The sequence below is a fragment of the Lissotriton vulgaris genome, chromosome 10, assembly GCF_964263255.1.
Source record: "Lissotriton vulgaris chromosome 10, aLisVul1.2, whole genome shotgun sequence".
NCBI lineage: Eukaryota > Metazoa > Chordata > Amphibia > Caudata > Salamandridae > Lissotriton > Lissotriton vulgaris.
Window position 1 is genome coordinate 62653944 of NC_141698.1, and position 25302 is coordinate 62679245.

Genomic DNA, 25302 nt, shown 5'->3' on the forward strand with positions numbered 1-25302 from the left:
ATGAATTTTTAAAAATTATCTCCTTAGCATGCAGTTTTTCTACTCTTTGTCCTGGTTGGTGGTGTACTATATGAGGGGCCTAGTGGAGTCCTCACTGGGAGAAATTATATTCAAGCAGACTTTTTGGCATGAACTTTATCGAGTGCAGATATAGACTGTCACAGACTAACATCAGAAAATATATTCACATGAAGAATATGGATAACTATAATATAGAAGTGTTTTTTTTCTAAGCATGTGTATCTATTTTAGAGATATATGTGGGGAAAATTGTAGGATAAGGGAGAAAGGTTACAAAGAGAACCATGTTCAAAACAAGAGAAATGAGGATAGCCTATGCAAAGCCAAAACAAAGAGAAACACATAGTGATGCCAAATATCTAACTGGAACAAGACAAATAGGCCCTAAAGTACTTTGGTAAGGATTTGTAAATTATCTTTGTAAAATGGAATGTTCTGCATTTTGGGTGGGCTGTGATGAGTTTGTCGGCCTAGACTGCCTGTGGGCAGTCCGCTTGCTCTTTACCAGAACTCCCATAATATATATAATATATAATACTATACTAAACTAACCTTGAAGAAACTAGAGGTTTATGAATGAGATCAGCTCTTTCAAATTCCTGACCACGTTGATTATTGTGATGTGGGAAGACAGTCTGGGCTGCTTAAAGGCAGCGTAGCCACCACGAACAGGTGGCAGACGGCAACTGCTACCGTGATAGACGGACCCACATAGTGAGATACGATGGAAGGGTGCTATACTAGGGAGATGGCAATGCAGGGTTTATAGCATACATTCTTAGCACAAAGTATTGGCCTATAAGCAGGAACGTGAGGTTAATAAAATATTTCCCTGAGGGATAGATTTCCCCAGGGTCTTATTTCATTGGCTTTTGGTCTTTAATCACCTATCTGAATGTATTACCTACTTTTCATCTATATGTTATGTAGAAAACCTTGTTTATTGACTGTTTATTTTTATTTGTTTTTTGTCATTAACACTAATGAGTGTGGTCCATTTTTTTGGGGTGGATTCTGTCTTCAGCTATTAGGAGCACAAGCAGAATATCATAGAAAAGCACTAGCGGTCTTAGAAAAGGTACTCCCTGAAATTCAAGCCCAGCAAGGTAATGTAAAGATGCTCTCTGTCCTCCCGTCCCTTGCTCGGTGCCCTTTGTCTGCCTCCTACTGCTTGGGGCATTCTGTCTGCTGTGCCCTGCTATGCTCTGGCTCCTCCTGCTCCCTCTTCTTACTCTACCTTTGCTCCGCTGAGACCCTACTGCGTGATCCTGCTTTAGTTCTGGGCTTGGGATCAGGCTAACATGATAATGAAGTTGGGCAATGCCACACTTACAAAAACCTGTTTCAGAATGTGTTATTAAACACTAGTGAAAATTCACCCAAAAATAGTTTGGGGGGACATTGGAAAATCTTGGAAGGAGATCAGGGAAGATAGGTATTTATTTTATTTATTTTAAAAGTTTTATATAGCGCGAACAAGATCCTTTCAGATATCAGAGCGCTTTACAGAGCATAGAATAACACCAGGAGGGTCTTGGATTGCTAAGGACAAATATGCACCAGACACTGGGACACCCAATTCAGTGTTTCAGACAAAGGAGGACCCTACATCATCTGCTTTTTTAATTATTTTTTCTGAAATAATTGACAGGGCAAAACTTCAAAACGGGCGTTTACCTTCCACGTCCAGTACAGCAAGTGGCCATTCACCCTTGAGGCAGTGGGTGAGAAAAGGTGCGGAGGGCGAAAATATGTCGGCACTTCTGTTTGTAAACTCACCTATTAATGGGTGGATAGGGGAAAGAGAGTCCCAAGAGAAGAGAAATACGAATTTAAGGGTATCGCAGTGAGTTTACTGCAGGGAGGATTTGGTCACAGATCAAAAAGTTGGAGCAGTGTTAAGAAATATAGCCATTAAATCTTACATTCCCATAGTGAAAGTCTTAGTATTTCTACGTCCAGTCAGTGGACTGCAAATCATACTGTGCTGTGAGGCAGATAATAATTTAACCATCGCAGAGTTTGGAGCACAAACCAGTAGTTAATGAATTCAGAAAACACAGTGCAACTAGAAATACATATCTGCTGTTTGTACCATCCATTAGCTGTGTGTTGTGGAGACTCTCTTGGTGTCATAGGTAATCAAGCAGTTGTCCTGCTATTTGAGAGAAAAAGGCAAAAGCAGCCAGGTCATATTTCAACTTTAAGTGGAAGAGATGTTTTATGTGTGCATTTTAAGGTGGTCTTATGCATTTTTCTTCTGCCGTGAATCTTTTTTTATTTTACATCTAAACAATTTCTCAAAAGGTGCTATGGTACCTTTTGAGAACTTTTATAGATTGGAATTTGTTTTCTTTTCAGATAAAACTGTGATCTGTAATTCTAGTGTCAGGGTGTACAGAGATGAAAGTAAATGGTTAATTTACTACATGTTACTTGTAAGCTAGTGTATTTTGATGGATGTTTACGGACTGTTCCTTAAAGTAAATGGGGGTGGTGGAGTAGTTGAAAAATATGTGTAGAAAAGAGAGACATAAGCACATGAATGAGCAAAATCCTAGACCTGTCTGTTGGATGCAACGGTTAGATTTTTCGTTATGAGGTAAAGTTGCCGACATAAGGAAATGACCATCTTGCGGGTACTAACCGGATAGGGCTCTAGCTGCTGGCTGCCTCCCGCCCCCGCAGTCTACTTAAGATCCGCTAGCACACGAAGCTGCAGACTAGTAAGTTAATCTACCCCTGAGGCGGAAGCCGGGGGCTGTTTTTTGCTTTGAATTACAGTTTGCGCATTGTCTTGAACTTATCTTACCGCGCCTCACGTTTTTAAGGAACCAATTTAGTTTAACACATTTTAAACTATTTCTATGCCGAAATTGCCGATGCATTTTTAGATTGCTTAAAAATTGCATGTTACCCAATCCCTACCTCATTCACCTCGCTCCCGACCCCTACTCCCTGCACAGCCGATTTAGGGCTGGTGCGAGAGAGGGTCGGACGCCATCTTGCGGGTACTAACCGGGTAGCGCTCTAGCTGCTGGCTGCCTCTGGTTCTTTCCCGCCTTACTCAGACATAAATGTTACACATGCCCCGCCGGCACAGCGGGCGGGCGCAGTGAGCGCGGCGGCGGCGTGCCGAAGGCGCGCCAAAGGAAAGCCCGTCAGCGCCCGTCCGCGCCAAGACCGCGACAGACGCAGGAGGCTCTGACCGATCTCACTCCACTCTTAGCGTTTCAAACTCCCCTCCCAAGCTTCACAGTTCCCCTACTTTTGTGTACAGAGGGCGAGATCTCCTAATGTACAAAGACACCAATAAATGTTTACACTCTCCTCCTATGGAGTCGATATGGGGTCCCTTTTCATGCATCGCATGCAAATGGTCCACCCCATGGATCCCGGATCCCCTGCCTACTGCAGCCTCCACGAGACTTAGCATTAGTAACTTCAAGGGTGGCTTGATTAATGCCTGGTCCCTATGTTGCCACAGTCAGGATATCAGGGATTTGATCCTCGATCACGATCTGAATTTCCTTTTTGTGACGGAGACATGGCTTAACGACACAAGTAATCCCGATCTAGCCATCGCCATCCCTGCCGGCTTTACCATCTTCCGACAGGACAGACAATTAGGTAGAGGGGGTGGGGTTGCTCTAATCAGTAGAAATACCCTTAAATGCCATACATTCAACTTAGACCCGCTGAAGGGGGCAGAAGGAATAGGCTTTTCCATCCCGCTCAATGCCTCTGCGTCCTTTTCCGGGGGTCTGGTATATCTCCCTCTAGGTAACGCCGCTCCATTTCTTGACTCAATAGGAGAATGTCTAGGACAACTCCTGGTGCGCTACCCACATTTCACACTTATGGGAGACTTCAATCTACAGTTAGAGCCTAAAAATGACGCCCAATCCATTAATTTCTACCAGACTCTTGATATCTTCGGCCTGCATCAACTGGTGGAGTCACCCACTCACTATGTAGGGCACTCATTGGACGGAGTCTGTTCCAACTTTCAGGCACTTTCTACTCTCAACCCAGTCCCACAAATCTGGACAGACCACAGTCTCATTCCATTTAATATCAACCTCCCAGGCCCGACCAAAACACCTAATTCTCATCAACAATCAACCTGTAATATAAATTGGAGGAAGGTTGCCGAGACGCTAAAAGCAAACCCCCCATGCCAGCGGCAACAGCCTAGTATGTCAGGGGACGCCTCTCATGACTCCAGAAATGTTCATTCCTGGATGCACCAAGTCATTACAGAACGCTCTCCGCCTACAGCCCTCCAACATAAGGGCAAAAAGCAAAAATCAAATGCCCCCTGGTTCTCGCAGGAGCCAACAGAAAGTCACCTACTATGTAGGAAAATTGAGCGCAAATGGAGGAAGTTCTATGATCCATCTGCCAAATTAGCCTATGTCCAACAACAGAAACTCTATTTGGCCAATATTAAGCTGGCCAAAAGAGAATACTTTACCAAGGCCATTAATGACGCCCAACAAAAGCAAAAAATGGTCTTCTCTATAGTTAAATCTTTTACGCACCCTAAAGTTCTCCAGCCGACAATCCCAGTCTCAGAAATCTTCTGCAACCAAATTGCAGACTTCTTTGAGGAGAAGATTGCGCTCATCCAAAAGGACTTCCCTAGCCTTCCCCCGGATGCTCCTACTATCCAACTGGAGAATGGCAACAATGTACCCCACGCTCTGAGCACCTTTCGACCTGCCTCCCTCCTTCAAACAAGAGAAGTCATCTTTGCCTGCAAATCTGGAGCACCTTCCGACTCCTGCCCTCCTCAGATACTACATCAGCTAATTGACATAGTTAACCCCACTATTAATACCATCGTCAATGCCTCATTGAGCTCAGGAATCGTACCCCTTGACTGGAAAAAAGCGATCCGCAAGCCACTGTTGAAGAAGCCTAACAAACCTACCACCGAATTGTCAAATCTTCTTCCAATATCACTCCTTCCAGTCCTAGGTAAAATAACAGAGCAGATAGTGTATCAAGAGTTAAAGAATTTCGTAGATGCCCATGACATCTTACATCCACAACAATCAGGATTCCGCCCAAGACATTCAACGGAAACTGCACTCATAGAGCTCACTGATTCCATTAAATTCTCACAGGATGAGGGTAACAAGGCTGTCCTGATTTTTATTGGACCTCACGGCAGCATTTGATACCATCTCCCATGAGATTTTGATCAATCGACTTAGAGGCATAGGGATAACTGACACCGCCCTAGCTTGGATAATATCCTTCCTGACCGATAGATCGCAATCAGTCTCTCTGCCCCCTTACCTCTCCAAAGACAAAAAGGTCACCACAGGGGTCCCCCAGGGCTCGATCTTAAGCCCCCTATTGTTCAATATCTATATGATCCCACTCATTGCATTAATAGTCATTCGGTATACTGGTAACATCTTATGCCGATGACACCCAACTCGTGGTCTCCTTAGACAAAAACTCTACTAAAGCAGAACAAAATCTAAAGACCTGCATGACGAATGTATTTCGTTGGATGGACAACAACCATCTAAAATGTAACACCCACAAAACCGATTCTACCACTGGGAAAGGAGGCCTCTTTTTGTTCCAAGGATTGGTGGCCGGAAGACTATCCCGCTCCCCCTCCTTCAGTAGAAACTGCAAGAAACTTAGGGGTCCTATTCGACTCCTCCCTTTCTTTTGACCATCATGTAAGGTGCACAGCGGGGCGCTGTTTCAGCATTATTAAATCCCTTAAAAAGTTCTTTTACTTTTTACCCTTCGAGTCTCGCAAATTGGTCGCAGTGGCCCTTATACTATCCCGATTAGACTACTGTAACGGACTTATGGCCGGCATAAAAAAATCCACACTAAAAAAACTACAGAGCGTGCAACACGCGGCAGCGAGATTAGTATTGAAACTGCCTAGAAGATCCTCTGCTTCCACTGCGCTTCGAACCCTTCACTGGTTACCTCTACATAAAAGGATTCTTTTTAAAATCCTGCTAATCGCCCTCAGATCCCTCAACGGGACAGGCCCAAAATACCTGAGGAAACGTTTCACCCGATATGACCCGCTGAGATGCTTGAGGTCGTCTGGAGGTAACCTCATCAAAATACCAAGATTCAAGCTCACAACCAAAGGAGGAAAGACTCTTACAGTGTTGGCATCCAAGGCCTGGAACTCCATGCCCCTAAGTCTCAGACTACTCACACAAGAAAATGCCTTCAGGAGACAGTTAAAAACCTGGATCTTCAGTTTGCCGGACGACTTTGTAATGGCAGCCATCTAGAATTTCACCTCAGGCCCGCCTACTAGTCTATCAGCGCCAGGATGCTCCTTCCGGAGCGACAGCTTGCGCTTTAGAAATACCCCATACAAATTACAAATACAAATACCATCTTTTGCACGGTGTAGCCCCCTATTTTTGTCTTAACTGGTTTGTTAGCTGTATAACTCTGCGCATGTTAATCCTGCTAACCAGTGGCAAAGTGCATGTGCTTCAATTTTCAACATGATGAATCTGATATACACCACCAAATTGGCATATTTAACTTAACTGCAAGTCACTAGTATATGGTACAAAGTGTATCCAGGGCCTGTACGTTAAATTTCACTAGTGGAATGCCACATCCATTGTGCAATTTACTACAGTGTCGGTGCAATCATTACTGAAGGCCTACCATTTGTAGCCTGGCTGTGACAGTTTTAAGCTGCAAATTTAACTTGTCAAAATAACCTCTTCTGACGAGCCTAAACATTCTGTTTCAATATTCATTGTGCACCCCTATGTATGTCTAATTGCCCGTTAGGTAGGGTGCATGGAATTTAAAACTAGAACATGCAGGAATTTATTGGTAACGTGTTGCGGTCTGTAGGTGGCAGAGCCGGGACGGGCCTACGGGACGATTGTGTTCTTGGGCGTCCTCCACACCGGACACCAGTTCGAGTTTGTAACTTATATGAACTCGTGAATGTTCTCCCGCATTTGAGGGAACACTCTTCACAGACTATACAGGAGAGGAACGGTTGGATTAGACCTGCCCCCTGTTGGGGTAAAATGTCTCCGAAATACGGGGGAACCCAGAGTGATACCGAATGAGACGGTCCTGAAGAAGACCGGAGTGACCTTACAGGCGCACACAGAGCGGTCGAAACATGTTGACTCTGGCAGTGGTAGGAGGGATGCCTTGAGGTTCCTAATTACTTCTCAGAGGCTTATTCCCATCCTTTTTCATCTATTTTTTAACCCTGGTAGGGGTGTCAAGGAAAGTTTAATAAAGGTTGTTTTTTGGTTGACACCTTTAATCCGTTTTAATCACTCCTCATACTGCACTTTTTTGTCGCACTCCTCGGTTGAGATCACTTGGTGTTTGCACGATTCTCACCAATTTATGTGTTCAGTGTTGTCTAGGTCTATTTGTTTTGACTACATGTCGTGTTAAGTGAAATTTATTATTTTTTCCCCTTCCCTTATGCTCCGCCCTGTGTGGGGTACACCAGGGCGTATTGTAAGCAGGCCCGATGATGAAGCATGTCACATACCTCGGTATGTGAGTGAGGACAGTTTTTTCAAATAGAGTGATTTGCCCTATTGGGGCTTTCTCTATTTGTTGTGTATACATGTATGTGTACTTTTATGTTACTTACTCTATTCACCCCTCTTGTGTGTATAATTGAGGTAATTGGGGGTCTGGGGTGGTAGAGTTTAAACTAGTTTGACCCTCTCCCCTCTTTTGTGATTGAATAGGAAACTAGAATTACCATAGTACACTTCCCACATACAGCCCCAGTCCTCAGAGCCCAAATTTAGTGTGGCTGAAGACTTCTGCCCTCTTAAAAATGCTCAAATCGGGTAGGTTTGGACCCAGGAACGTTTACGCCAATGGTTAGGGCGTTCCCAGGATTCCTTCCCATGCACTGGCATACATTTGGTATCTCCTTATACCACTTCAGCATACTCCTGGACCTGTTGAAGATCAGAAGAGTACTGAACCTGCTGTCTCATACATGAGAAGATTCCTAAAGGACTGAACCTGCACTCCCTCTTGTACCCAGGACACATAATTGGACTTCAAGGGTCATAAGGCTGACCTCTACGGAAATACAAGCAGCTACACGAGGCCTCTTGCTGCAACTGCCCAGCTAAACAGTGGAAACTGGACTTAGAGTGGACCCTGTCTGTCCCCTGTCTGAAACTCTGCAAGTCTTTAAGTGCCTCACCTGAGGTCCTCTGTGGTGTATTAAGGCGTAAATGACTAAAGTCAAAAGGTCTAGTCTTTGACCAGGACGAACCTGGCTGATCTAGACGACTTGTGCCTAGTCTACCGTATTTATTGACTATCAGTGGTACTTCATGCTTTTTGGAGTTGTTTCTACTTAAAACTTTAAAGATATAATTGAATTTTTATAGAATGTTTGATATTTTGGGCTTCAGTTGTTACCGAAATGTAATCTATTTTTTCTACTTCGGTTTGGGATTGTTTTTCTCTTCCACTATATTACTTGCTTTATACTGCATAAATACTTTACACATTGTCTTAACTTAAGCCTATCTGCTCTATGGTATAGTTACCATGGGGTTGAGCTCAAGTTAATTTATTGAGTTTAAGGGTTCACCTTGTAAAGGGATGTGATTATTCCGTGAGGTGGGTAGTCACCCACCGCAATCAATAGTTCACTTTTTTACACTATACTATTTGACTTTTTTTCCTTGCTTCCCTCTTGTGACCCCCCTCGGTGCATCATAAGTAGTAAATATGAAACCACATGATGTGGAATGTCAAGAAAGATGGGCTTGAGTTTCACTTTACTCAATTATTTTCAGAGTTCACTCCATTGGCTTCAGCCAAACAGTTACTACATACCCTGCTGGTAGAAGAATGCTGTGTGACTACACAAATGTACAGTTGTAGGCATACTTCAAGCTTATGTGGACGAAGACCAGCCTTTGTGAAAATAAGGTCTTTTCAGGTTGATGCTCTGTTAAGAGAACCTTTTGTGTGAGCTCACTGTCCTCCGTTGAACTTTGGCATGGTAGCCAGCAACTTGGACACTGGGCTGCAGGTTTGGAGAGTGTCACTCCCTGAATCCAAAACTGGCCAGGTAGTGCTGATTGTTACTTAATGTTTGAGATTCACTTATATGCGAAGGTTTGTAGAAGACTTGATAGTACTGAAGAGAATCGTTAGATGGATGGCAAAAACAAACTGGATTGATCTATGTTTGTCAAGCATGAGAAGTTGAAAACACTGCTCCAGCCCCTTGCCAGATTATCACTGAGATGATGCCAGTGTGTTTACTGTCTAATAACCTTGATTGTAGAGTGATGAAAGTGACCAACAAAGGACCTTGGCTGGCTAAGGAATGATTTTGGTCCGTGGTAGCTGTGCTCCATAATATCATTGTACAGTGCTTAATTTAAAAAAGAAGGGGAGGTCACGTAGTCTCCGTCCATGGAACTAGACCTCTGCATCTTCTCCCTTGGATCCCTTCCAACTCTTGTACTGATGCATCCCAAGTTTCCCATGCTATTTTGTAATGTGCTGCAATTGGCGTCTTTCAAATAGACCATGCTGCAAATGTTTAATTTGATTCTGCTTCTCTAAGGCTGAACTGGGCAAGCAGAGCCTTTGGGGACCTATGGATACGCTGCTTACTGTGCCACTACAGTCAGGAACCAGCCAAGTTCAAATTGGTCTTGGCCAGACCCTATATATGATGAAACACATTTCATATCTATTTTATTCATTTTAAGGTTTTTTTTTAATCCGATTTTATGCCTCAGTGTTTCTGTTGTTTTCCTCCTCGCGTGTTGCATTGTTGCCATCCTGAGTGTTCTTTGCCGTGCAGGCTAGATGAAAGTTAGTCACATATGATCTTCACTAAGCAAGTTCCCTGCTGACCAATAAAATATTCTATTCATAACATGCTTCACACATTCATTTATAGTAGAAGCCTTTCATGAGCAGCCCCGCTGATATTGGCCTGGTGGATATATATTTTATTCAAAATTTATAGTACTCTATTGCTCAGTTCTCATCGGGTTGTATAGCATTTTTCACCAAGCAAAGCTTGAAAGGATAGTAAACCGTGTCTCGACTAGGAATGGTTTGTAATTTATCAGAGCTTTAATTTTGTGTTTTTTTTCAAAATTTAATTGGCCGACATGGTTGCGGAATGTACAACTTTTGTTACTGTTTTTGCTTCAGCGCTTTATGCATGCCCCTGAAGGGAGAACCATGTTCAGGAAATAAAGAGGATAGAACTTGTGCACCTACAGAAGTTTTCGTTTGACATAAGTTGAAAGCTGCACTAGGTCCTTGAAGTGCCATTGGAACCATGAATTCTGATGTCAGTTGCCTACTTGACACATAGTGCAATTGTGAGAAAAACCTTATTTTCCTTCTTCTGCTGTACCTCATTTGTAAGTGGGGAACATTAAGATTCGTCCTCTCTCTCCTAATATTTGCTGAAGCTATTGAAAGATTGCAGCGTTCGAGCTCACAAATGCCACATCCAAATGTTTTTTCCTCAGTGATTCCTCATCGGAGTAACTCTTCGTAGTGTCTCTAGAAGAGGATGTCCGTTAGATGGATCTGTAAATTTAAGCATCCACTGCAGAGAACTGTTGGTATCTGGAAGGTCAGAAGTTAGAATTACAGTGCTCCACTCAGCCATTTATTCATTAAAGGTGGATACGTTTTTTTAGGTATCGCGCCTGCGATGCATATGGCGAAGCCATATGCCATCGCGCAGGCGCGATACTTTTGTTGCTGGGTCTGCTTCCCAGGAGACAGGAGATGTCACGAGCACGGTCTGGAAAGCGATCGGCGCCGGCCGCGCGCGTTTCCCAATCTCCTGTCTCTCTGGGAAGCACACAAGCAAGCCCAGCAAGCCCCGCCAAGGTAACTTTGATATAATCTGTATTTCTTAATAAGGTGAGGTGGACAGAAATGAAGGTTTTACTGTTTGCTCTGAAACACTCGATGTGAAGTTCCTCAGGAATATGAGGGCCGGCCATTTAACCTCACTTCTGGTGAGATTAATCTAGTGACTAGTGGGTGTAGATTAATCTTTTGACTGCTGGGCAAATCGCATCGGAGCTACGGCTTGTGATTGTAGTGTAGCCGGAAACCCTTCTGTTGCTCTGATGAAGCCCCCCTCAGATGCTGCGGCAGCCTCGAGTCGCTGCAGTGTTGTCCCTAGACACCTGCGAGAGGAAACTCCAGACGCTATAATGCAATGCTGGCGAACTAAAAGTTTTCACTACCACGCGCGCTATATAAAGGTCTCATGTCGAAATATTTTACACCAAGGGTGACTTTGCAGAGGAAGGCCCACTGTTCATGGACTCTGTGCTTTCCATCCCCAACTTACAAACATATCACTGCACGAGCAGGAGCACAATTAAACAGAATAACCCAGCCCAAAGTAGCAGTTGCACACTATGGCATTATGGGTATGCAAATGAGCCCAGGAACGGCTTCTTTCTCCACATTGCAGTATGCGACCTGTAAAAATTGAAGGCAACATTTCAAGTCTAGTGGGAAAAAAATGACAATTTTGCAGTGAATCTCGCGTTTAATCAAAGACAGTTAAATAAGTCGCGCACACTTTCTTTGAGATATTCAGGACCGGCGCAAAATATAATTCAGTGTCAAAATTCTGTTCGGTTTTCATAAGTAGACGTGCTCCGTTGGAATTCATTCACCTTGACCCATCCCCGAGATGAAAGTTAACATTGAAATGCTTAAAAGTAGTTTGTCAAAGGCCATTGCTGCTGTACGGGGTGCACTTTATAGGCAGCCAGCAGACACCACTGAAGTTTATTGTGGCCACAATCTGTATATTTCACAAAGTTTCCAGCAAGCAGAGCCTGTGACTCTGTACAGGGTCCAGAGTGCTTGCACCCCACCTGCTAGGGCTTTAATCACAGAAATGTAGGGCCTCAGTCGCGGCAAGAAGGTGGGTGTGATCTGTTCTGTGTTGCCACCAGCAGACCCCTCTGAAGCTCATTGCTGCCCCCATCTGTACATTTCAAAGAGATGCCTGCCAACAGAGCACACAGTCTGCAGGGCTAGCGCCACATCTCTTACGACTTTAATCACAGAATTCCACATCTCCAGTTCCCGCAAGATGGTCTCAAGGGCACCCTGGGGGGCGCTGGGCATAATTTGGGTGTGGGGGTGATTGTCCCTCCTCTGTCTCCTGAAGGGGCAGGGCTCTCTTTGAGGGCAGCTGCGCGCCCTCCTCCCCTGTCTCTTCCCCATGTTTGGAAGGCTAGCTCCTTACAGATGACACTGCGCAGCGCAGCTCTAGGCGCTGCTTGGGTGAGGGCAGTTCTCTGCAGACTGCTGTTCCGATGACAGTTTGAGGCCAGTGATTGACTCGGAGGCAGTTCTCGGTATTTTCCACAGGTACAACAGTAGTTGTGTGATTGTGTTAATAGATCTTCTTTTCCTTCAGCAGGTCGAAGTGAAGTTCTCGGGACTCACTGGGCACCTTCCTCAGTCATATGAGGGCCGGCCATTTTAACCTCACTTATGGTGAGATTAATCTAGTGACTGGTGGGTTTAGATGAATCTATTGACTGCTGGGCTAATCGCATCGGAGCTCCCTCTGGCGGCTTGTGATTGTAGTCAGGAAAAGAAAATAGCCAGAGAACTGCCCTCACCCAAGCAGCGCCTAGAGCCGTGCTGCGCAGTGTCATCTGAGGAGGGACAATCACCCCCCACACCCAAATTATGCCCAGCGCCCCCCCCGGGTGCCCTTGAGACCATCTTGCGGGAATGAAGGCCTGGACTCGACAAACTTAATGTGGAGAAAATGGAGGGGCATGATTGAAATAGAGAAGCCTGGGAAACGAGGCAGATTGATTGGAATGAGAGGATTCAAAGCGCAGTAAACTCCAAACCATTATGGATGTCCTGTAGCGCTTGAAACGGTGTAATCTTCAAAGAAGCCACCAGTGAGCTTTGTGCAAGTTCAAATGAAGAACAGGGGGCAGAAAAACAGAAATCTAGGACAAAAGTTTGGGAAAGGATATTAAGAATGAGCAGAGTGGGAGGAAAGTGAAGGCAGGTTGGGGTGCTTGCTAGAATTTGAGGAAGAAGTAGACGTGTGGGTTGTAAAGAATAAAGGAAGGCAGGTATGTTGTACAGAAAAAAATACTTGGTATTGGCACTTCACAGCTCGAGTAATTATTAATGGCATTTGTGTTATTGCTCGTGCTGAGTTCCTGGAGTAGCAGATGTAGATGTTTGATCACTGCCTGCATAGTTATGATATGCAGACTCAGGACTCGAATCCAAGCCCAGATCACCAGGATCCAACCTTCTCCAGAGTTGAAAACCCATGTATTCAAGCAACTTCCATAACTGTGTAGCCTCTTCAGTGCTATCTGCTCCTAAAAGGAGGAGGGGGTAGGGTAGACATGGTCCTTTCCAAGGGCAGTGGTGTTATGGGTTAGTCCACCGCTGTGCTCAAAGGCAGTGAGGTACATTTATTTTCCCCCACATTTTCAGTGGGTACTTGCTGTCCTGCAGCAACGTTTGCAATTGTGAACTGGGCACCGGGGCAGTTGTCCTCTATACCACATTGAAAACCAAATGAGGTGAAGGGTCCTTGTGATAGCTGCAGTAGCACCCCCTCTGCTTCTGAATAGGGTGCTGGAGCATGTTTAGCTGTCCTGGTCCTTCTTGGCCTACAATGCTTTGAGGTACTGTCACCGTCTTCGAAATTTAGGGGCAATGGATTTCAGGACACTTGATAGTTATCAAACCAGTACCATAAGATCCAACATACATCCTTAGAAATCAATGACATTTCCTGAAAAAAACTAAAGTTTAAGACAAGACAAGGTTGAGCATGGTTTTAATAGTGGCTACAGTGCAAAACCAAATTGTCTGCCAGGGTTTCTGTTGCTTTGTCAAGCCTCGCCAAAGTTACCAGCAAATTAAACAAGCATTTGCAATGCTACAGGTGTCGCATTTACTAGAGTTTGAGTTATTGGCATTGTAGATTACAATGCCTTTTTATTAATGTGTTGGTTTTTTAAACAAATAAATAAAAGGCATTGCCATTTACAATGCCAATAGCATAAACTCTCGCAAATGCGAGACCTATTGCATTGTAAATGCAGAGCGTGCGCGTGACATCTCCTATCTCCTGGGAAGCAGACCCAGCAACAATAGTGCTGGGGTGTGTATCTACTTTTTAGCCATATTGCACGGCAGCAACCACAACCCGCCGATCTTGGAACTGGCGAACCGGTTGGTGTCTTGAGGTGGATCAACATCGTGCGATTCTGGGGAAATCACTTGCTCTCCACACGCCTAAAAACAAAAAATGAACGTACCTGTGTGTAATCCCCGTGGTGAGGTGCATCATTACAGCTGCGTGAATAATAACAGATGTGAGCCCGTGCATGAGGTGCATCATCAGAGCGTCGGAGCTTTGTGAATAATAACTGCGTCAGCCCCGTGCGTGAGGTGCATCATTAGAGCTGCGTGAATAATAACAGCTGTGAGCAACAGCACTCTTGCACACACTCAAAGTGCTCACCAATTCAAAGTATGCTAAAAAATTTATGCAACGCATTGTCATACACAATGCCAATAACTCAAACTTTAATGCTGCGAGACCTATTGCATTGCAAATGCTTGTTAAGGATGAGTTGTAGAGCATTTGTAACTTGGATATAATTCATTGCATGATAAAAGCTTATTCAAATACAATCCCACAGCACCTAATCTGCTATCCCTCTTGTATTATAACCCCTATGTACCTACTGGGGTCTGTGTGCACACTGAAACGCACCCACTGTCACAGTGCGAGTTCCACAAGGAACAATACAATTCAAAACGTATGCAAAGGTGCACCACAAGGCGATCTAATTAGAAAGGAGTCTTTAAATATATATCTCCAGAGCGTGTGATCTTCAAAGTTCTCCTTTATTACTTGAATACAAAATTTCTTAAAAATACATAGGTATATAATTTTGACACACTACAGCCAACTCGTTTCGTCCTTATAAAGGATTTCTTCAGGACACTTAGAATTTGATGCAAAACGGTTTCAATGGTAAATCAGAGGAAGGCAGAATCACCAACGTATAAGGATGTCCAACTCATTCTTTTTGGCTTTAAAAAATATCTCAACTGTATGTTCTTCAGAGCGATAGGAATGGCAAACAATGCTATATGGGCCCACTTATTTGGGTTGACTGTTAAATGTGTACAACTGTATGTTCTTTAGAGATTTGTGGATGGCAAGCAATACTGTTTGAGCCAAATATAATGCCGGACTACACTTAGCGGAATGTCAAGTTATTCCTTATTAGAAATGGGCACCACTTCAAATCTGAAAGCCAGCCAAGGGCGAGTCCCAACAACAATCTTAGATATATACGAGGATGTTAAAGCACATCAATACATGCTAGGTCTTCACCATAACTCAATTTGCAGCCCCATTCTGTATCAATTGCAGCACATCAAATAGACAGAAAGCTCTATCGGCAACCGATATTTGACTGACGCAGCTTCAGTACTGTTGGCTCCTCGTCGTCGGATTTGACCTTTATAAGGACGAAACGCGTCAGCTGTAAAGTTGTCAAAATTATATGCCTATGTATTTTTAAGAAATTTTGTATTTCAATAAAAAAGGAGAACTTTGAAGATCACACGCTCTGGATATATATTTAAAGACTCTACTTTCTAATTAGATCGCTTTGTGGTGCACCATTGCATATGTTTTGAACATTATGGGAAATGTTTGAAGGGATTTTCCAAGTGAGGAGCATGGGACTGTCCTCTGCATGACAATATGTCATGCTTTAAGGTGCAGGTGACATTTGCTGGGCTGACTTTTCTTCTAGGGCCTCCTAACCGCTTTTGCTTTTCCTCCCAAAATAACTGTAATCCTTTCTTCTCACTCAAACTATGCATCTCTCTTCTGCTGTGTTGGCTTTCTAGGTGCCTGCCATGTCATGTTCCACGTCTGTAAATACCTAGTTTAGCCAAATAATGAATCAAAAAGGGATTTTAGCAATTTCTAACTCAGTGGCTTTCTGCTTCCTAGATAAATGGACGGAAAAGCCTGCATTTGGGACACCCCTGGAAGAACATCTAAAACGCAGCGCAAGAGAAATTGCCCTGCCCTTGGAAGCGTGCGTCATGATGCTGCTGGAGACTGGAATGAAGGAGGAGGTAAGAAACATGGCTCCCGATGGATGGATGAAGAGAGAGATTCATATTTCACTGCTGTGACTACACTCCCATTGGTTGTTGTAAATATATTTGGCAGTTGGAGTGGAAAAGTAGACTGGTGTGACAAAGGGACTCTGGAGTAACAGCAGAATATATGACATGGTATTTAGGAATCTAGAAAGTGAAGGCCCTTAAGAGATGATTGGTACACTGCTGAAAAGGACGTTTGGAAAGTCCCAGGGAATTGAAATTCTCTTCAATCAGAAGTCTGGATTCTCCTGTGTCAGATAGTAGCACATTAATATAACAAATGCTATGAAAGTAAATGAAAATTACGAGTACTCAGTTGCTTGGTAGTTTAGTGTCCGCCATCCTGGTACGTGAGGGAAACATGGTGTTGTTCGCTCACCTTGGAGTGTCTTTTGTTAGACTAGCAGAGCTCTCTTGTGCCTTATAGCCACAACTTGAAGTTGCAATACTAGGACGTTGAACCTGAGCTTGTTGTATCTTGTGTTCTCTGTGTGACACTTAAGTGATAGTCCGCGTGCCTGTCAGAAAGAGGAGGGCACTTGTATCCTCATTAGACTCTTTGCAATGCTTTACATTTTTACTTTCACCCGTGAATACATTAATATTTGATATTTATTTTGCTCGTTCACCACCTGCTTTAACTTGTAGAAGATTTCCCGAGGACCAATTTTTTATGCATGAGCAAATCAGAAGGATCGTGATCAAAATAATTTTGTCTTAAATGGAAAAGGTTGTGCCTACATTTCAAGATATTGAAGCCACCCAACTGTCCTGTGGCAAGGTTCTTTTAGGAAGGTCAGGGTTTCAGTAAATGCCTTTTTGATTCCATCTATATTTGAATTATTGTGTATTAGTTGATGCTAATTCAGTTGTATTTATTTAGGTTGTCCCTGGTGTTTTTAAGGATTGAAAATAGAAATCAAACATCCTTTTAGTGACACCATCTGCAACCAAAGGGATTTAATTGTTTGTGCTAAGCTCCAGAAGAAGCAGATACTTCAGTTGGAATGTTAGTATGAAATGTTTGTCTTTTGGAATGTAGGTTACTAGGTTTCAAAGCTCTTAAGTATTTTTAGCATTCCTCTGGCTTTTCTGATGAAGTTGTTTCTGATTTTCATAACATTAAGATAATTTCAATTTTTATAATTTCCTTAGCACGTTTGAACAGCGGAACAAACCATGGTAATGGATAACAACAAGCCGTAGGTACTGCCTAGATAGTGTCTAAGTGGCAGCTATGTGGGAACCATCAAAACAGGAAACATATTTTTAGAACTATTTTATAATGTTTTTGTTGGTCCACAAACCTTAAAAGAAAGATGATAAATCATGCAAGTTAAAGAAATCAATGGGAATTTCACTCTTATGTTATGAAACCTCAATTTTCTTAATGCAGGCACTGTAGATGTCTTGTGTGTAGCCAGTAAGAAACAGAATGTAGTATTTTCTTGTTGGCACAGTGGGTATTTTATTGTTGGCACAGTGGGGAGTAGATACTTCTGTGTTAGAGACTGCCCCTAAATGTATGCAGGGATATAGTGTTCATTATAAAACAATTGCTTTAATACCGTATATTTTTAGTAATATGGAAAGCAAGTTGTACCTAGTGCAATCGTTTTTATACGAAGTATTAATTAAAAGGACAGAGTCCAGAATTCAGCTTGTTACATAGAAAGAGGCAATAGATTAGTGACCTTCTCTTTAAGGGGTTTTGCACCAGTTTCAAGATATTTTTAGAGCTTGTCATAGGCCAAACGGGTATCATTTCTGATAAATATCTCTTTCAAAGCACTTAATTGCTAGGGTTTACAGGCAAGATAGTGCCACTCTAAGTGTCCCACATTTGGTGTTGAATGCCACTCATAGAGGTCCTGAAACAATGAAAATGTCACACATTAGCAGTCTGAAAACTTGGCAGCTATGTAGGTGTCATCAAACAAGATTCTGTAGTGTAAATTTTGGTAAGTGGTGTCCATGGGTGTGATAATCAGGACATTTTATGAATTCATAGTTTGTCAAATGTTATTGTCTACTGATTGTAGGTAATCTCTAATCCCTTGGTAGATGTTGCCAAACTTTCTCAATTCTGCTCTTGTCTCCAAAACATTTGTTGTGTTGCTTCTGTTGCTATGGCCAGTTTCTTTTAGTAGATTTTATGACCCACTCAGAGGATTTTGTTTTCATACTTGCCTACATGGAAAGCTGTTGTGATCTAGAGTACATTTATGGTACTCCCATGATCAACCCTCACCACTCAATATCCAAATTCTTTTTGTACTTTGGATTTCAATATGTGCACTCTAGGGATGGAACACTCTGTTTTTCCAGCACAACTGAAGTCACCTTCGCAATGTTTAGCAATAGTACCTTTTCAGTATTACACGCTTTCTTTGTTCCTGGTAATAAAACCATCGCCTAGTGGCAATTTCATGACACCGGACAGGAGGATGTCGGTTTTGTAGAAGGTAAGTTTCAAATGCTGGTTGAGTTCCAAGCTCAAATTCTCCATGTCCAATCCAGAGCCACAAGAATGACTTGGGCCCAGTTGTTCTTCATCTTCTTGAGAACTCTGGGTAGGAGTGTGAGCTGCGTTGGAAACTCTAGAGGAAAATTAAAATAACTCGGCGGTTATTATCGTTTTATTTTTCCTACTGCAGCTGATTATTTGGGGCGGAGATGTGCTCTGTGACACCAGAGCACTGCAGAGGGAGGAGTGGTGAGTGCACTCTGTAAGTGCGCATGATGCTTTGGCCTGTCGGGCCGGCCAAAGCGTCATGCACACTTTGCATGTTCTCCAACCAGGCTGCATTACAGCCTGGGTGGGGAACATGCCCAGGCCCCCAGCGTCTGTTTGATGCCGAACCACGGCGCTCAGACCAATCACAACGCTGCATTGCAGAGTTGTGATTGGCTGTGGAGAGCCTGGGAGCCTGAGTGCGTCCTGCTGCTGGACTCTAAGAAGATGAAAAGGACCGGGTAGAGGCGGCGGCCGGTGCGAATCCAAGTAAGTGTGTTTGTTTCTTTTTATAAATCATTTTCATTCCCCCCTCGCCACCCTACCACTCCCGTCTGGTAGCAGCCCCTACTGCTCTCCAGTCTAGGAAGTGACCTTGCACCACCTACGATGGAGCCGCCATTCACGATACGCTAGGCATAGACTTCTGAGTTTGTCTGCTCTGGCCTTCAGAGAACAATCTCAAGGGGTAGAGGGGGAAGGTAATAGGTAAGGCAGCCCCCCACTCGTACATTATTCAAACAATTGAGGCCTCACCTATATGCAACCGCATCCATATATAGGACCAGGAGACAAGGACCGACTATCAGTATCACTTCTCAGGATGTGTCTAGTAACATTAATCCTGGCCTTCAGAGAGCCTGCCAGATGTTGAACCACTAGAAAAATGCCATGACCAGTCATGTCCAGAGACGTGGGTCCTCTTGACACAGGATCCAGGATCCCACCCTGTTTGTTGCACTACCACATAGCAGTGGTGTTGGCACATGATTGACGTATCTATCACTACAGTTTTCTCTGGGTGGTAAAGGAAAGGCATCTGCCTCTGACCCAATCGCATATCGTCAGCCACCACTGAGTTTTGTCCACTTCCGTAGAGATTTCGTCCATGTCGGAGAGATTCCCCGGATGCTGTGCCCACTGGCACTGCAGGTCCCACTGCAGAGCCTGAATATAGCACCTCCCATATTTTACAAGCAAGATGCAGGAGGCCATGAGGCCCAAAATCCAGGATAGAGGGTAAAACATCGGAATCGTAGCCTGAATATCCTGGACTCTCCGTTCGGGAGGATAGGCCTGAAAGTGTAGTGTGTCCAGAACAGCTTCAATGGAAGGTAGTGTCTGAGAGGCAGTCAGATGTGACTTCGGCTCATTAATCGTGAACCCCAGCGAATGCAGAAGGTCTGCAGTAGTCTTGAGCTGGGAGACGACTGCCTGGGCGAACCTGCCTCCAACAGCCACTCGTCGAGGTAGGGGAAGACTAGAACCCCTGACGTCCACAGATATGCTGCAATCCCCGTCATCACTTTGGTGGCATCCAAGGGGTGCTTGTAAGGCCAAAGGGGGAGCACAGCGAACTGAAAGTGCTAGTGGCACACCGTGAACAACAGGTAACGTCTGCGGGCAGGCAGGCACTGCAAGCACTCTGTCCAACCTCCCTACATGACATTCTACCCAGACAAACTGGTTTCTGAGAATCCATGCTTCCTTCCTTATGAAGGTGGCTCCTTTCCATGTAGGCCAAAGTATCTCCTTACCTACTTTCTTTGCCCCACCCTCACCCTTCTAAAGAAGAGAGACTCCACTGTGTGTGACCCAAAGAGAGAATTATTGTTCTACATCAGTCGTACTAGAGAGTTTTGGGGGACGGTCAACTGTTAATTGGACATGTCGGGGCAAAGAAAGGAAAGGCTCTGCAGAAAGTGACCTTCTCACTATGGTTAGTGCTCTGCATAAGAATCTGCTACACAATGGATAAAAAGCAACCCCCTTAGGGTTTGCGTGCTCATCCCACCAGAACCAAGGCTGCATCCACTGTGTTAGCTCGCGGAGTTCCTGCCCTGAACATTTGTCAGGCAGCAACATGAGCGTCTTTACACACGTTCACCAAGCACTATTGCATGGACAGTCAGGTTCATTGTGATGAATACTTTGCCCATTCTTTCCTGCAGGACCTTTTGGTCTAATGCATTCGCAGACCCATCTGTGGCGAGGTATTGCTTGGTTATCTATTCTAAGGTAAAGAATTTGTGACTAGAAGTCTCTATCAGATGAGCAAGTTACTTATCTTTGGTAACACCTTATCTGGTAGAGAGTCTATCTAGTTGCAGATTCCTAACCAACCCTCCCATCCTTCACGAACAGATTTCTACATAGGGTCACCCTTATGATGCCTATAGTAAGGCACACCAGTTCAATTGCATTCTTCATAGCTCTGTGCTTCTGGCGTGAAAAGGTAGCGTAAATAAACTGATTTCAGTGTGCAGTACCTATTTAGACACCACCCCAATGTACTGTCACATGCAGCACAGATGATGCAGACCTGAACAACGCCACTTACCGGCACACAGGAGTACTGTTCAAGAATTTCTGGATCCAGTCTTGCTCCTGGTGATAATTCTAAGGAAAGGAATCTGCAGCTAAATAGAGTCTCTACCAGATAAGGCATTACAGAAGGTCAGTAGGTTGTTTGTTAGGTTGGGAGCTGTGATGCAGTAGAAATGTTGGTGTTGTGTCTATATGATGGTAACTAGACACATAGCACAACAAATTCGGAAAAGTCTTGCAGAATGTGCTTCTTTGGTTTCATATCACAAGATGGTGCTAGAGGGATAGTGATGTATTGAATATTGCCACAGCCACCAAACATTGAGGTGTTGAAATTCTGCCTTTTCTTAATCGTAAGGCCATGACCGTACTGTGTTGCATGAAAAGGGGTAGTTGAGGTTGAGGCTGGGACATGCCAGTGTGGCATGTGTCTATGTCCTGGTCAGGCGAAGTCTGACACTGTAAGTGGTCGATATTAGGCACATTGTATTCAGTTTTGCTCTTATACAGTTCTTGCTTGTAACATGGAGCAGATGGCGTTGGTGGTCCTGAGTTTTTGTGGTGTTTGCCTCGATATGTTAATCCTTAAGTATTATATTGGAACAATTTAGCTTCAGAGATGCAATGGCCAGAAAGGAATAATTACAAAAATGTATCTAGAGAAATATCTCCATCATTTAAAAAACATAATGGCACTGGAAATCAGAGCTATTGATGAGATGACTGACTTTTTCATCCTTGTAACTAGACGTTTGGTAAAATAATCTAAAAGCCGAAAGGACAGAGCTGCAAGTTTAAAGAGTCTATGCATCCATGCACCTCCCCAGTGGTCACTGTTTGTAATGCCTGTGCACACGTCCATGCAAAGATGTTTTGAGCTCGAGTAAAATTCAGCCCTGCAGTGCACTGGATGATGATCAAGTCACTCTGCTCTGCCTTACACTGTTCATGCTGTTTGTTCTATACATGCATGTAAAACGTTTATATCCACAGGGTTTGTTCAGGATAGCAGCTGGAGCGTCAAAACTGAAGAAGCTGAAGGCGGCCCTGGACTGCTCCACGTCACAGTTGCAGGAGTTTTATTCAGACCCCCATGCTGTAGCAGGTATACATGACCCACCAAAAGTAATTCTTTGTTAATGTGCTTACTGATTCTAAATATGGATTTAATGGTCTTGGAGATGTTTAAAACTTTCCTCTGAAAAATCCCTTCTCCTCTCGCAGTTTAAATTCTGCTTTGTGTAAAGGGCGGTTTATGACAGTGGTGACAGTTCTTCAAACCTTTGCTTCAATCCAGAGTCCTTGATGGCAGCATCATCTCTTGGGAGATATTTGAAGAGCTACATAAGTGCTCTTTATTCTGTGTCCTGGGTGCCCCTAATCTGTGCACTGAGTGCCCCACTGCGAATTCCATTTCTGATAAACGAGTATCTTTCATTCTGTACCCCCTGCCTCTGGGCCCAGAGAACTCCACGATATATAAATGTAACTAAAGAAATAATCTGTCCCCTTCACTGTTGAACGCCGTCGTGTTTGCGACGGTCGTCCTCTAAAGGAAGGCTGCAGTAAGAAAATAGACTTTTCAGTAAATTAATTTGGCGGGGAAGCAGATGTGTCCAAATTATTATCAGCTCTAATATTGTCCAATATCTTTTTTGCAGGTGCTCTCAAATCCTACTTGCGTGAACTACCAGAGCCATTAATGACCTTTAATTTGTATGAGGAGTGGATCCAGGCTGGAAAGTAAGATTTGATTTATGACTAGTGCAACGTGGGCGCAATCTAGCGATTTTAAAGCAGCATGATATAACCCTCATGTGGGTTTTGTTCTAGTCATTTAAAGCAATACTGGGACCCTGATGCTGGATGCCGCACTGTGCTTGCAGCTCTGCAAGGTCTTATCTTAAGGGGTTGTGCTTAGACTAGGCAAGCCATGGTCTCATTATGGAGTCTTTGGAAAACTGCAATCACTTGGCATGCTACAGCTTCATTTTACAGGCATGGACGCTTTGTTCAGGCGTGGCAGACAGTTACATCCGACAGGCTTGATACCTGTCCATTGGCTCAAAATTCAACAGGTCATACTCGTACCACGCACCCTGGAAGGTCCGCATATACCTTGCACACATTTTATGCTGTAAAGCAGGGGTCTCCAAACCGGTCCTGGAGGGCCGGATCCATGCCAGATTTTTTGGATATACCCTTTGAGATACATGTAGTAATTTTAAAAATCTGGCATGGATCCGGCCCTCCAGGACCGGTTTGGAGACCCCTGCTGTAAAAGCTAAATGTCTCAGCATGTGACCGCTCAATTTTTCAGAGACTAGTCTTGAAGTTTTGTTAAGGTTTTGCAGGTTCAAGGATCCACCCTTAAGAGCTGTGCATGGGCTGAGATGAAAATGTAGCAGATCATACTGACGACTTGAGTCGTTCAGTATGTAGTTTTTTCCATGTTTTGTGCTTGAGAAGGTACATTCTTCCTTACTAACCTGTACTTGAAACTGTGGTAGCTCAGCTTTAATATGCAATGCATTCACCCTGAGCACACCCAAATTCCAGCTCCAGACTATGAATGCACCACCTAAAATATGAAAACTCCCCAAGATGGCATCTCGTAGGGCTATTCCATAGCCTTGAGCTTATTTTTATCCCTGCCACCCAGGTGCCCCGTACTCATGACTCTGAAAGCAGTGCAAATGTTGTCAGGCAGTAGATCTGCTCTCAAGTTCTTCATTTTCTAATGTTGACCCTTGCTCTAGACATTGCCTAACCAATCATTGTTTTCAGTTTCACTCTCCATTCACCATAGATGACAAGTTTGTGTGTTCCTAAGGTGATTTTACTGTAGATATATCACATATTAGAACAATAGAATGGGGAGCACTCCATTGAATACAATGTGTTCCGGAAAAAGGCCACAAAACAACATTCTGATGTTGTTTTACAAAGGTCTCTCAGAGCCCGAGGGGATTCAAACCCCCTCGGGCTTAGAGAAGCCTTTGTTTTATTTGTAAGAACATTCTGCCCTCTAGTGGCAGAATGTTCTAATAGACTTCAGTCGCGGCTAGCATTACTCGTGGGTGGGTTTGTACGGGGGATTTAAAAATATATATAAAACAACTTAACTTGCCGGGTCCCACACTGCATCCGCTCCTGGCCGCTCACGCGTCTTGAAGCAGGCATCATCCCTCCCCATAACCAATGACAAGGCTGCAATGGCAGCGTTGTGATTGGTGCAGACTGCGCCCAGCTGGGTGCCTGTTGGGAGGCCATTTTCTCAATGTAGGCTGCAGGCAGCCTACATAGAGAAAATATAGAGTGTGCATGACTGGTGTGGTTGGCCCCAGAGGGCCAACCAAACAGTCTGGGCCCACAGCATTGGGCAAGCCACTTCTCCCTGACCTGCCCACCCCTAGCCAGGCATACCATTCTGGTTTCTTACAGCGAGAAAGCAGTGGGGAGACTCTCCTCCGCCTAATTGAGGAGCCACCCTGATAGCCTTATAGCTCTCCATAACTGTTCTATACCGGCCATTAAAGTCCCGCTTCCTTCGGCTCGGGCCTTTAATGGCCGATATAGCCCGCTACGGTGGGCTATAAGGGTATAGTAACAAACAATATCTATCCATAACTAGCATCTTGGACTGCATAGGGTGAAAGATAACCTGTACTTAGCCTCAGGGATAAACAAGAAATGGCAAAGTCAATAGTTCTCGCCTCTGGGACCTCTTGGCTTTGGCAACGCCTTTCTGGTGATCCTGATGTTTTTTGCAGTTGAGAAATAGTAGAAGCATGTCTGTGTGAAAGGTGATTGTTCAGTTCTGGAGTGATGGTGGCTCAAAGAGCCAGGGTTTCTGCCACCTGCTGTTATTTAATATTTGTGCTACTGGCCTTGAAATTATGGAGTGACCTAGCCATGCGAGCAAATTGCCAGTAACACTTATCCTCCTACTCCTGTCACATTTCTCATGTTTGTTTTAATGTGTC

The 25302-nt window shown here is 44.0% G+C and overlaps 1 protein-coding gene across 6 annotated transcripts in view; it reads left to right on the forward strand.

Annotated features, from left to right (window-relative positions):
• ARHGAP17 (Rho GTPase activating protein 17) overlaps window positions 1–25302 on the forward strand; it is a 317459-nt gene that overhangs the window by 231316 nt on the left and 60841 nt on the right. For all 6 annotated transcript variants that reach the window (XM_086940466.1, XM_086940465.1, XM_086940467.1 and 3 more), the window contains exons 9-12: window positions 1046–1127; window positions 16097–16224; window positions 22310–22421; window positions 22978–23059. In XM_086940466.1, coding sequence (XP_086796592.1) covers window positions 1046–1127; window positions 16097–16224; window positions 22310–22421; window positions 22978–23059 — 404 coding nt within the window. The remainder of the gene's footprint in view (window positions 1–1045; window positions 1128–16096; window positions 16225–22309; window positions 22422–22977; window positions 23060–25302) is intronic.